The sequence below is a fragment of the Perca flavescens genome, chromosome 23 (genome assembly GCF_004354835.1).
Source record: "Perca flavescens isolate YP-PL-M2 chromosome 23, PFLA_1.0, whole genome shotgun sequence".
Lineage (NCBI taxonomy): Eukaryota > Metazoa > Chordata > Actinopteri > Perciformes > Percidae > Perca > Perca flavescens.
This window is the reverse complement of record NC_041353.1, coordinates 4871429-4884430: the sequence shown is the minus strand read 5'-3', so window position 1 is coordinate 4884430 and position 13002 is coordinate 4871429. Positions and strand designations below refer to the sequence as shown.

General features: G+C 40.4%; 1 protein-coding gene across 2 annotated transcripts in view; it reads right to left on the bottom strand.

Moving 5' to 3' along the window:
• Positions 1 to 13002, bottom strand: part of abcc9 (ATP-binding cassette, sub-family C (CFTR/MRP), member 9) — a 92194-nt gene that overhangs the window by 52443 nt on the left and 26749 nt on the right. For both annotated transcript variants that reach the window (XM_028570679.1, XM_028570678.1), the window contains exon 16: positions 10480 to 10587. In XM_028570679.1, the coding sequence (XP_028426480.1) occupies positions 10480 to 10587 (108 nt within the window). The remainder of the gene's footprint in view (positions 1 to 10479; positions 10588 to 13002) is intronic.

Sequence of the window (13002 nt, the reverse complement as noted above, 5' to 3'; positions counted from 1 at the left end):
CTAGTCTCACATAGCCAGACATTACTCCACAGCACAGCGGAGTAGCTAACGGTAGATGCTGGCTATATTGACAGTCATAAAAGCCCGTGCTCACGCGGACCTCTGTAACCAACTGACAGACACACTTTTTCGGCTTAAAATTACAGTATGAACCGCTAAAAAAACAACAACCTAACCGTCCTCTCCACACGCCAGTCAGGCACACTTCCTCGGCTTAGAATTACAATACGAAACGCTAAAAATACCACTACCTTGCCGACGGAACACACTTCATTGGCTTAGAATTACGGCAACAATCGCTAAACACACTGCAAACTCACAATCCTCTCTTTCCGATTTACAGCCCCCCTCTCGTGGTTTAAAATAACTCACCGTTGTCGGCTGCAGCCGCTGAACTACACGCTGTAAACAGCCATGGGCTGCTTGCCTGGTCCTCCCGGTAACGTTAACAGTTAGCAGGGTTAGCATGGCGGCGTTAGCCAGGACCAGTCGGGATCACTTTACTGGCTATGTCTCAATTGTTTTTGCGAGTAACCAACTCGGGTACTCTAGCTATATAATTCAATGTGAGTACACAAATGTTGAAATGACAAAAAAATGCCCATCCCTAGTAGCTGTGATAAATTAGCCTGAAGCTAATGCTTACCTGTTCAGGAGAAAAGCCAACTCTGCGTCCTTTTGGGATCTAAGCTGTCTCCATCTTTCAAATACATCTCCAATATTTACCAGGGGTTTGTTACGTCTCTGGTCACGCAACTGTTAGAAACATGCTGTTTTCTTTTTTTTATGTCATGTAGAATCTATCTCCGTTGATCCTGTTCGTTTGTTTGCTGCTTTCATGGCTGTACTAACGTTACAGCTGTAGCGCACTGGGTTTACGTTTTTACAGGTATATCTGGCAACCCGGCCTGCCTGTCAAACTGGGCCGTTGATAACAACACACAGATCAAAACATAAACATAAATTCCGTCACGGAATGTAAATTTCAAAAAGAAAAAAGCATTGTTGTCAGAAAAGATAGTATTTCAGTTTAACATGTTTCCTTAATATCTGATGAGGCATTGGTGTCATTTTTGGATTTATTACAGTACAAATATTACATATTGGACCTTTAACCTCTGGCAGGAGATTAACTGACAAACAACGCACAGTAAGGCTGTACACAGTTCTGGGCAGCCGTTAGAACTAGGGCGTTTTGGTTTGTTTATTAATGAGCAAAGGGTTCGCTACCGCTTGTGCCATTAATGTGATCTGATGGTAATCATGTAATGGTCCATATATGATTATTAATCTGTTTTCTGTGAATGTATCAATAGATCACGATACCGTTGATTATGTTGTGTTAAGTAGCTGGGTATAACTGTAATCGCTACCATTTAGTTTAGTTACTGTCCGCGAGATAATCGCGATGAATTAGCTGTTAGCCACTGAGCTGGCCGTTATCAATATCTAAGATCAGAGTGATTCTTTTCTTTTCCTCTTTATTCTGTTCCTTTTACTAACACACACACGGACATATAAACTAGCCACATAGCTCCCGAGCTAACGCTGCTACTTTAACCACGTGGAGTCTGTATAGAGCTAATAGGTAACCTAGCATATGGTATAAACGTGCGCGTTGCCTAGCAACCCCCACCTCGGCTTCTTCAGCCCCTCTCCGTGCACCCAGCACCACTACCGCCCTCTTGAGGCTGAATAGTTATGTGCAGCTCACCAGAGTAGCCATTTTGTAGTTTTGTGTTAGAACTACATTTCGACACCGCCCCTCCTCTTTCACTCACTCTCTCACACACACACACACACACTCATACACACGCACACACACACACACACACACACACACACACACACACGGACACAGACGTGTCCATGCTGCCTTGTTTTTGCTTTGTTTTTTGGTTGTGATATTGTAAAAAGGTATAGAAGTTTATTATTGAAGGATTATTGATTAGCTACTGATAATTGTGATGTTAATAAATCTTATTATACTTAATTAGCAGTTGCTTGTGATTGTTTGTGTACTTGTTGTAATAATTGCTGGCTAAAAAGGTCCGTGCTCGAAATCACCCCTTCCTTTGTTTCCTTTTAAAGGATTTTCACAGAAATGAGACTGTTCCACAGTTTGATTATTGGTCCCTGACTTGCAGGGTGGTGCCCCGTTTTGATTGTTTGTTGATTTGATACAGTTATTAATAACCATATTCATAACTTTATTAATATTTTTAAAACATCTTTTGATGATTTGCCAATGTTCAAATCTGTACCCTAAGGGAATCCAACGGTGTTGATAGTTTCAAATCCTAACAGAAGTTATCTCAGCTAAACCGGGTAACGTTAGCACTGTCACTGTGTCAAGAGCCAAAGCATTAAGTACTATAATACAACACTGTGAAAATACTCTGTTAGAAGTAAAAGTCCTGCACTGAAAATGTTACTTAAGTAAAAGTATGTAAGTATCATCAGGAAAATGTAGTTAAAGTATGAAAAGTAAAAGTAATCTGTGTGCCAAGATAGCTCAGTTGGTAGAGCGTGCACACATATATATATATAGTGGTTTAGTCCTTGATGCAGCGGTGCAGGGTTCGACTCTGACCTGCAGCCCTTTGCTGCATGTCATTCCCCCCTCTCTCTTCCCTTTCATGTCTTCATCTTTCCTGTCAAATAAAGGCCTAAAAAATGTTCTTTAAAAAAAAAAAGTACTCAATGATCTAAACCAGGGGTCGGCAACCTTTTTGATATGAAGCGCCCTTTTCAAAATATTTGTTTATTAGTGTGCCATGTAGGGCTGGGCGATATATCGATATTATATCGATATCGTGATATGAGACTAGATATCGTCTTAGATTTTGGATATCGTTATATCGTGATATGACATAAGTGTCTTTTCCTGGTTTTAAAGGCTGCATGACAGTGAAGTGATGTACTTTTCTGAACTTACCAGACTGTTCTAGCTGTTCTATTATTAATGATTATTTATCTAAAATCTAAGTGTGAAGATATTTTGCGAGAGCACCAACTGTCAACTCTAGAATATATTGCTGTAATATCGATATCAAGGTATTTGGTCAAGAATATCATGGTATCTGATTTTCTCTATATCGCCCAACACTATATTAGAAAATATAGGATGTAGAAATAAGCGCTGAAAATGTGTAGAAGAAAAATTTTACAATTTAAAACGTTGGAAAAAACTAAAACAAACTGAAACATTTGCTCTTACTTTGCGGAAAAAATATCGGGATATATATCGTTTATTGATATTCAGCCAAAATATATCGGGATATGACTTTTGGTCCATATCGCCCAGCCCTAGTGCCATGTTAACATTAAGTTTTATTATGACATCACATCAAAATGTAATATCCAGGAAATCTGTAATTTTATTCCATAGCAACATTTGATAACATGTATTTCTCATAATCAGGACCTTGTAAGTATTATTATTATTGTATGTTATTATTATGATTATGGAAACATGGTTTTAGTATGCAGTCCTGATTGGTGGAAAATGGGCTGACAAAAATATCACTGTCAAAGAGCCTGAAGGAAAAGTTTAAGTGGAAAAGCCTAGCTTTAATGATGAATGGACTGATAAGCAGGTCCTGTATGCCTCATTGTCAATGAAACGATGCTGTGGCAAAATAATAATAACACAACCAGCATCATTATCAACACAAACATAACGATTGCGTCATTCACGTGCATATTAAGTAGCCACATGTATTTGTTTTGGTCTTATAATGCGTCCATATTTACCGCTCCAGCGGAGAGGATGGTTTCTTCAGACAGCTTAAGTTTATAAGAATTTGTCCAAATTTCCAGATTCCCTGCAAACTAAGATACAGAACAGACTACAAACCGAACGCTTTTGTTTTAGCTTGTTTTGTAAAAATGTGCTATTTGCAGAGTATAACGCTGTGTTTGCGTAAAACAGCGCGGTGGACAAGAGTGTAGTGAGCAGACAGAGCAGATTGATATATCGCCTCCTGCATGTTGATGCCGGTCTACACAGCTGAATGCATTGATAAGTATTGACTTTTAACTCACGAAGGTTTAATTGTAGCCTACTTACAGTAACAAGACTAGCGTTAGTTCATCTGCCCCAGCGGCAGTTGGTAATCCTCTTTGTATTGTTCCCAGTCAGAGATATAAGTCAATCAAACTACCGTAAATAACAGGTCGCGCACAGGCGCCGATTTATGTTTTCCTCCGTGGGTGCTCACACGCGCACACCCTTTAAAAAAAAAAAAAAAAAAAGTAGTCAACAATGTTTGCATTTCAGAACCTTAGGAAATGGACAGCGCCCGACACGAACACACACGCCATACTAAAGCCGTAAAGTAAGATAGCTTTCAACTCAGGACAGCGCCACTTCTCACATATAGAGATAGGATTGGGGATGAGAAGTTTAATCAGCTTCGTGGGAAATTATAAATCAATGCCACCGACCATGACCAATCACTCTATGACAGACGCTCCACTAAGCACCACCTGCAATGTTTAATATTAAATGAATGTAAAAATGAACTGGGAGTCTGGCACACGTGGGTGCTCAGTATTTTCCGTGGGTGCTCGAGCTCCCACGGTATCGGCACCTATGAGGTCGCGCAACTATGAAAGATGTAATTTGGCATGCGGATGAGAGAGTGCTTCAGCATTTCAACCATGATTTCAACACATCAATAACTCTCTTGCACACATATTGCCAGCGTGCCATTGGTTAAGGTCCCGCGTGCCCATGGTGGCACGCGTGCCTAAGGTTGCCGACCCCTGATCTAAACAGTTCTGTCAAATAAGTGTTTAGTCATCTTATAATTTCAGGTGGACTTGTAAGCCGTTAGAATTGTTGGGTAGCTTAATTTATAATAAAATAAATAATAAATAAAAGATGTGATAAGCTAGGTGTTGTGTGTGCAAAGATCTTCATTTGTAAAGTAACTAAGGCTGTCAGATAAATGTTGTGGAGCCGGGAGACTTGTAACAGGCCCTCATATCTAATCCCTGTTCAGTGATCTATCACCCTGCTTCCTGCTAGGACCCTGTTTACATTCCTCCCATCTGTTGCTTTTATTTGTTTATTTTATGTTTATTTTATCTGACAATCCCCCAGCCTTTTCTCCACTGTTCCCTTCTCCCCATGACACAGATCCCAAAAGGCATCTTTGAGATAAAAAAACAAAAAAAAACATCTTTGTTCCTTTGTAAACAAATATTCAACAGGAACTTGAATTTCAAGTTGTTTTTGGTGGTTTGGGCATTAGAGATCAAAATCATTATGTCGTAAGATATTTTCAGGTACATCTGAAAATGTCGAAGTTCCCTGAGAAAAGGTACCAGTTGCCATCATCATACTTAAAACAACTGATAAACAAACACGTGGGAAAATGAAGATCAGTGCCATGGTTAGAAAGCAAAGATCTGATGCTATCAACCACAAAAAAAGACTGGAGGGAAAGAGAATGGAAGTAGAGAGGAGATAATGTAAAATAGGGAGTGAAACATGAAAATAAGTTACTATAAATATGGGGTTACATGTGGGGTGATCAAAGAACAATTATCTAATACAACGTTTAAGAAGCTGCAGGAAATGGCCCCGAATAGTTGTGTTCACAAGCTACTTTTAATACCACTTAGAATGAAAAACAGATTCCCATATGAAATAACCACAACATGCAACAAACAATCTATTTTAAAGCTTTCATGGTCACGGTTCAATAAACAGTTTCCACTCAACTGTTAAAAAGCTAATTTTAGGGTGCCCGGATAGCTCAGTTGGTGGAGCGCGCGCCCATATGCGGAGGTTTACTCCTCGACTTCGGGTTCGACTTGACCTGCGGCCCTTTGCTGCATGTCATTCCCCCCCTCTCTCTCCCCTTTTCATGTCTTCAGCTGTCCTATCAAAGTAAAGGCAGGAAATGCCCAAAAAAATAATCTTAAGAAAAAATAAGAAGCTAATTTTAAGCCAATTTATGAAATATTTCACAAAAGATATTCGATGCGTTTCCATCAACTGGTTTGGAGCGAATAAACGAGGCTACAGCAAAGTTTGGTCAGAAGTTCGCACTACGGGCCAATAAACAGAGTAGAAGAAGTAGAGGTTGCTAACCAGAAACAAAACAACTCCCCTTGGCCATCTAATTCAATTCAATTCAATTTTATTCATATTATCAAATCATAACAAGAGTTATCTCGAGACACTTTACAGATAGAGTAGGTCTAGACCACACTCTATAATTTACAAAGCCCCAACAAAGAGCAAGCATTAGCAATTATCTAACCATCCACGGGAGAAAAAATGGAGAGAGGTCTTTAGTAATTTGGTTTAATTGGGCATCACATTAAAACATTAAAAGTTTTAATGTGATGTTTGTTGGTGGTAGGGCACGACCGTCCACGCGTACCTGTTGTTGCTACTACCAGACATGGTTTTGCGCATTACAGGAATATCCTGGAAGACAGCGACAGCGGAAACACCCGAACAGTCATGTGAGATAAATGTTTGCTACATCAGAACTTATGTGACAGTGGCATTTTCTCGTGTAATGTAGAATTTTTTAGAGATTGATCCTCTGGTGTGAAATTATTTTGCATGTATTTCGTACAGGAAACATTTTTTGTACTCATGTCTTTGTATTGTTGTCTTGTTTATTTGTATGTTGTTTGAATGTGTTTTTTTATATTTTTATTTATTTAATTTAGCACTCCTGACTGCATATCAAGTTTCCCATTTGGGATAATAAAGTGACTGAACTGAACTTTTCATATTCCAGTTAGAGCATCACTTTTTTTTCCCCACAAAGACAAAAACCGAGCGTAAAAAAACCAACATTTCGCGCAATTGAGAAAGTTTTATCGAATTTTGCCGTTTCCATACAGCTTTTCCAATGCGATACTTCAAAATGTAAAAACAAAAACTTGTTTATGGCAACCCGGCTTATGAACCCTTATCTAAACCCGCGATGGATACAAGACGTCACCCAAATCCACATTGGGAGAAATGTAGTAGCCTAAAATTCCATGACCATTGGAGAAAACCTTTATGGATATATTTGCATGGTGCCAATAATACACTATGTGGCAAAGCATGTTGTCACACATGTCCATATACGTTTGTGTACTTTGGAATCTGGCCCGATTTTCCTGGTTTGGGCATCATGTGGTTCAGGTCCTAACTGTGTGGCTGCATTTGGAAGTCTATCTATCTTTAATGTTGTCATCCTGATTGTCCTTGCTGTCATTTCACAATGTCGGCCTATTCTGTACAGACGCCATCTATCGCATGTCCGTCTGGCCAAAGAGAGGGATCCCTACTCAGTTGCTGTGAGGTTTCTTCCATTGTTTCCCGTTTTTTGGGAGGGGATTTTTTCCTCATCTGAATCGAGGAACTAATGACAGAGGGTAGAGCTGGGCAATATATCCATATTATATCGATATTGTGATATGAGACTAGATATCGTCTTTGATTTTGGATATCGTAATATGGCATAAGTGGTGTCTTTTCCTGGTTTTAAAGGCTACATTATAGTAAAGTGATGTCATTTTCTTACCAGACTGTTGTAACTGTTCTATTATTTGCTACCCACTTAGTCATTATAGCCACATTACTGATGATTATTTATCTAAAATCTCATTGTGTAAATATTTTGTAAAAACACCAATAGTCAACACTACAATATCGTTGCGGTAACGATATCAAGGTATTTGGTCAAAAATGTTGTGATATTTGATTTTCTCCATATCGCCCAGCCCTAACAGAGGGTGTCATATTCTGACTGTTAAACCCTTTGAGGCAAACCCTTTGTGATGTGTGTGGTGGATCTTCCGCAAACGTCATGTTGTGGTATGATGAGACTTACAGTGCGGATCCACTTTTGCAACACGACTGAAGCGTGGTGTCGCGACGTAATAAATCCATGGTTGATGCTCCACACCCTTGACCGGCAGCTGATTGGACGAACGCGTCACGTGGGTCTGGCTCCTCCCGAATTTAAAAACGACCATAATGGCGGCTCGTTGAGAATACGATCTCGTATTTTACGAAAATATTTCACTGAAACGTGTTTCTGAAAAAATTTTAAGCGAGAAATAGGCTGTGCAGTTGGTGACTCTGTCTTCATTTCAGATCGACAAAGGTCAGTTTGAAAGATTTTCGTCTACTTCTATTGGATAGTCGCGTCGCGTTCAACGGATTCATTTGCATAAAGATGGGCATCGGCCAGCTTTTTGAAGCGCAGCATTTTTTTAAATGCAGCACCGCCTTCCCGGGATGCTTTGCGGGCGCGTTAAAGTCGCTTGACGTGACCCATAGGAATAAAGTGGAGCGCAGCGCGACAGAAGCGTCGCACGGCCAGGTGGATCTGTACGGTAAGGGAAAGCTTACATGACAACATCAGGTCATTCATAGGTCACAGGTCAGGGGACGAAAATATTCGGCCAGTCTCTAACAACCAAACCTCTTCATGTATAACGGTTTGTCTATCTTCAGAGTCAGGGAATCTGCGTAGGCAGCTACTTGATTAGGGAATGTTTTGTCTCAGGGCTGTCTCCTTTTGGAGGTCGGTGGGCCAGCCACACGATTTAGTATCTGTGTTAACGGCGCCTGCAATATATTTGTTTAAGGTTCAGCTAAATGTAACGCCTCCAGCATGAGTTTAAATACACCTTCAGGAAGACATGAACCTCAGAGAGTTGGGACGGCACTGCACAATAACACATTGTGGTTAAACTGTACTGCCTGCTTAATTGTCTCCTCATTGGAGCGTTCATTAAATGCTTCTGTGTAAGTCCTAAGTCTCCCGAACCTTCTTGATGTATGTGAATGAGCTGTGCTGCTCCATAGTGTTTCCTTAACAATGTAATGTGATATTGGGCTTTATAAATAAAATTGACTTGACCTTTTCCTGTTTAGTATTTCTGGAGTGGAAGAACTTGATGATCGGGCTGCACAGAGCCACATGTCCACATACTTTTGCCCATGTGGTGTATAAGAAAAGTTTTTTTTTATTAAATACTTAAATTGATGAGCTGATGCATCCTACCCTGGCAACAAAGACTTTGTTTAGCATGGAACACCCAACTCTCTCTCTCTCTGTCTCTCTCTCTCTCTCTCTCTCTCTCTTTAATTAGCGGACTGCCGTCTGGTCGGTAGCGTCACTCCGCAGGGATGAGACAGGAAGGGCAGCCTTCACAGAGGGGCTGAGAAAATGTTGGACACATTCACAAGGCCCTTTAAGGGGCAACGAATTCTCGTGTGAATCCTACACATCCTGAGAAGACAGACAGTACACACGCACACACACAGACACACACACACGTATGATTTCACGCACCCACCAATGACCCATGGATGTACAAACCAAGCCAAGATATGAAACAGATGTTGACAGAGTTAAATAAATGATGGTATTAGGGAGCAGCTGGTACGTGTATATGTATGCGTGAGTGCTAAGGACCTCCTCATATGGATAAAACACTTGATGCAATACATACAGATATGTCAGTAGAATGAATGATCTGTACCGTCAGATCAATACCAATCCATGTTGTTTAATGAGATGTTGCTTTGTATATCTCTTATTAACTCGTCCAAAACATCTAAAAAAAATTGGAACGCGACCACTATGTACTTGTCATTGTCTTCTTGAATAACTTTTGAGTGCATGGGCCACGTTCCGATCTTGCTTTTACATTCTCATGTTTTCTTTCCTTTTATTTATTACCCTCTCTTCAATCTCGACTTCTATCAAACCCATCCCTCTGTATACTGAACTTGTCTATCCCCCAAGGCCCGAGAAGTGCCAGGCAGCAGTCTGGAAAGCTGAGTTCATCGCTTCTGAATGTGCTGCCTCTAGCCGCCTCTCTCAGCGTCCGACATAGAAAAGCCTCTTGGACGTCAATCAGTCTGACATCAAGACCAAGTTTTCTACGGTTCTTTTATAGAGCTGGTTCTGATCTCTCGTATCCAAAATTCTTTTCTAAACACTTAAAACAAAGACGTCTAAAGGGCCGTCCACACCTAGAACAATAACTATAACGATAACTATAAATATATAGTTTTAAAAACTCAAGTGGATGGTGGAGTGAGTGGACAGTGGTGAACGATAGAAACACCGACAGCCAATCAAATCCATCTGAGTTTACAACATGGCACGGCATGTCACAGAAACCACTAAGAGTGAATGTTGTGCTTTGGACGTTCATCATCATACATATAGTTATCGTTCTTGGTGTGGATGGCCCTTAAAGTGCTCATATTCTGCTCATTTTCAGGTTCATAACTGTATTTAGAGGTTGTACCAGAATAGGTTTACATGGTTTAATAGATAAATAAAAAGCATAATATGAGCACTTAAAAATCTTATATTTCTTTAACCTTGGACACTGGTAGTTACGCTCTTGGGGTCTTTGACAGTTCATAATCTTTTTCTGTCCTTACCCCCCGAGCAACCATTTCCCCAACACGTGAACTCTGACCCTGACCTTTACAGCCACATCCTCCGTCTCCGTGGGTCTCATCTGTCGCCGGGTTGGCTGCTCGTAGTTGTCCATCTGGTAGCGCATTGGCTGCTTCCTGTTGATAGCTTTGGTCTTGAGGGGGATATGAAAAAGAGACAGATTTGAAGTTAGCATTCAAATAAACTCAAGACTCTTCCTTGGGGAGAAGAAGAAGTGCGGGGGTTCCCTCTGATATAAGCCTGGAGGATGATGTTGCCCCAAAGGGTTCAATTCCCACTGCGAGCACATTATCCTGTTCTTCTTATCCAGACACAGGGTATGTGATGATGTGGGGCTACTTTAATTCCAAAGGTCAAGGGAACTTTATCAGGATGCATAGTATCCTGGATCCATGAAATAAGCCCCCTGTAATTTAAGGAAGAACATTTATTTATTTACAATACATTATTCATTCACAAAGAAAATTGGCGTGCTTAAAAGTTGGATTTTTCTTCCTTTTTTTAATTAAGGCATTAAGATCAATTTCCAAAAGATGATTTTTTAATTCCTTTTTTTTAAGTCAACTTTAGCATGGGTGTCCTAATTTTTTCACGACTGTACAAACACACTGTACATTGGGCTCTCTGTCCTGTTATCTTCGTTGTGTGTCGGCTGTACATTTGTTATAAGTAGCAAGGCTAAAGGCTACATTGTGTATATGCATGTCACTTGCCACATTATCAAAACCATGAAGCATAGGGCTGCACGTTATGAGGAAAATACGCAATAAAGTTGTAGAATATTACTTGCGATAGATAAACAGATCTTAAAGTGTGCTCAGTTCTGCCTTTCTGTTGCTTTCAGTATTCTGCTAAAATACAACAAATGCTTGTTGAATTTAAATGAAAAGGAAATAATTTCCGCCATTCTTTAAATTGAACAAATTGAACATTGAATTGAAAATAAAGGGCAACACTACTATATTATAAAGTTCTCTACTGATATTTTCTTTCAACTAACAAAAGAAATCTCAGATGTGTATATTGCGGCAGTTGATATCGCGAAGACGATATAAAAACGATATATTGTGCAGCCCTAATTAACTATACATCAGCTGGATGTAATTAAATTGCTGCTTTTCTGGAGCATTAATACAGGAAGTGGTGCTTTTACATTTCCACTTGATTTGGGGATAAATGGGTGAAATGGGTACTGATAGCTGTACCTATGAAAACATTAGGTTACAGAAAGTCTCATTACTGTTTGATTGATTGATTTTGTAATATTATGGAGAGCACAGTCCAATAACAACACAGCAGTGGCCACTTAGCTCTTTAAAATTTTTATTTTAAAAATGTAAGTCTTGAAATTACCCCTTTAAGTTTGAAATGGCTTCATAAAGGAAACATAAAGCAGCTGCAAATGGAGCTTTCACGTTGAGTAGAAGTAATAAAATGATGAAAATGACAACCAGAAAAAACCAAGGCCAATATTACCGTTTGCATTTAAGCATACTAAATAATGAATACATTTCTGTATCTCTCTCTCTCTCTCCCTCTCTCCCAACCGGTCACACCCACCAAGAGCCAGGGTCTGTCCGAGGTTTCTGCCTGTTAAAATGAAGTTTTCCCTCGCCGCTGTCACACCAAACGAATGCTCTTGTGGAAACTGTTGGGTCTCTGTAAATTATAGAGTGTGGTCTAGCCCTACTGGGTAAAGTTTCACAAGATAACTTCCGTTTTGATTTGACACTATGATTACAACTGAATTTTAAGAAATAATCCATTGTAAATATGTTGTGTTTTGTCATTATGCCTTCAATTTTGAAAACCAAAAAACCTCTACAGAGCTCTGTGGTCTGACTGTCTAGTTCAGACACAAGTGTCAATTCCTCTGCAACATAATAGCCGCCATGTGACTCAGTCGGCTGAAACCTCAGACAGCCACAAGATTAACAAAGTCAGGGCTGCAGTTCACTGGGGGGTGATGTTCTGTAAGACCCCCCCCACCCCGCTGCCTTAGAAACATAACAATTAGTCCTGAGAAAATAACATGACATATACTATGAGTAAAGTAACACTTAGGGCCCTATTTTAACGATTTGAAATGCAAGTATCAAATGTGAAACGCATGTAGCTTTGTGGGCGGATCTCGGGCGCTGTTGCCATTATACCAGCGAGATAAATGACTCTTGCGCCCGACGCAAATCTAAAATGGGTTAGTCTGAAGTAGCTAGGTGTGGTTTGGGCGTAACGTGCAATAAACCAATCAGAGCGTCATCTCACATTCCCTTTAAGAGCAGGCGCGTTTATTCGATGGCGGATTGCTATTATAACGGCGGATTTGCCTGGCGCACGCCAGCGGGAGCTGTCCGAGATGCGGCAAAGTAATAAATGCCCGTCTTGGCCGGGTGGCAATGTTGCTGCGGTCTCTCGGGCGCATCTCCTCAAGTCTGGAGAGGATTCCTGCAGCCATGGAGCGTGGGCCTCCAAACAAACCACCTGGTCCTGTTGTGCCCCTTCCTCCTCCCCCCACTCCATCTCCGTCCACCCGCTCCACCAGGAGCGC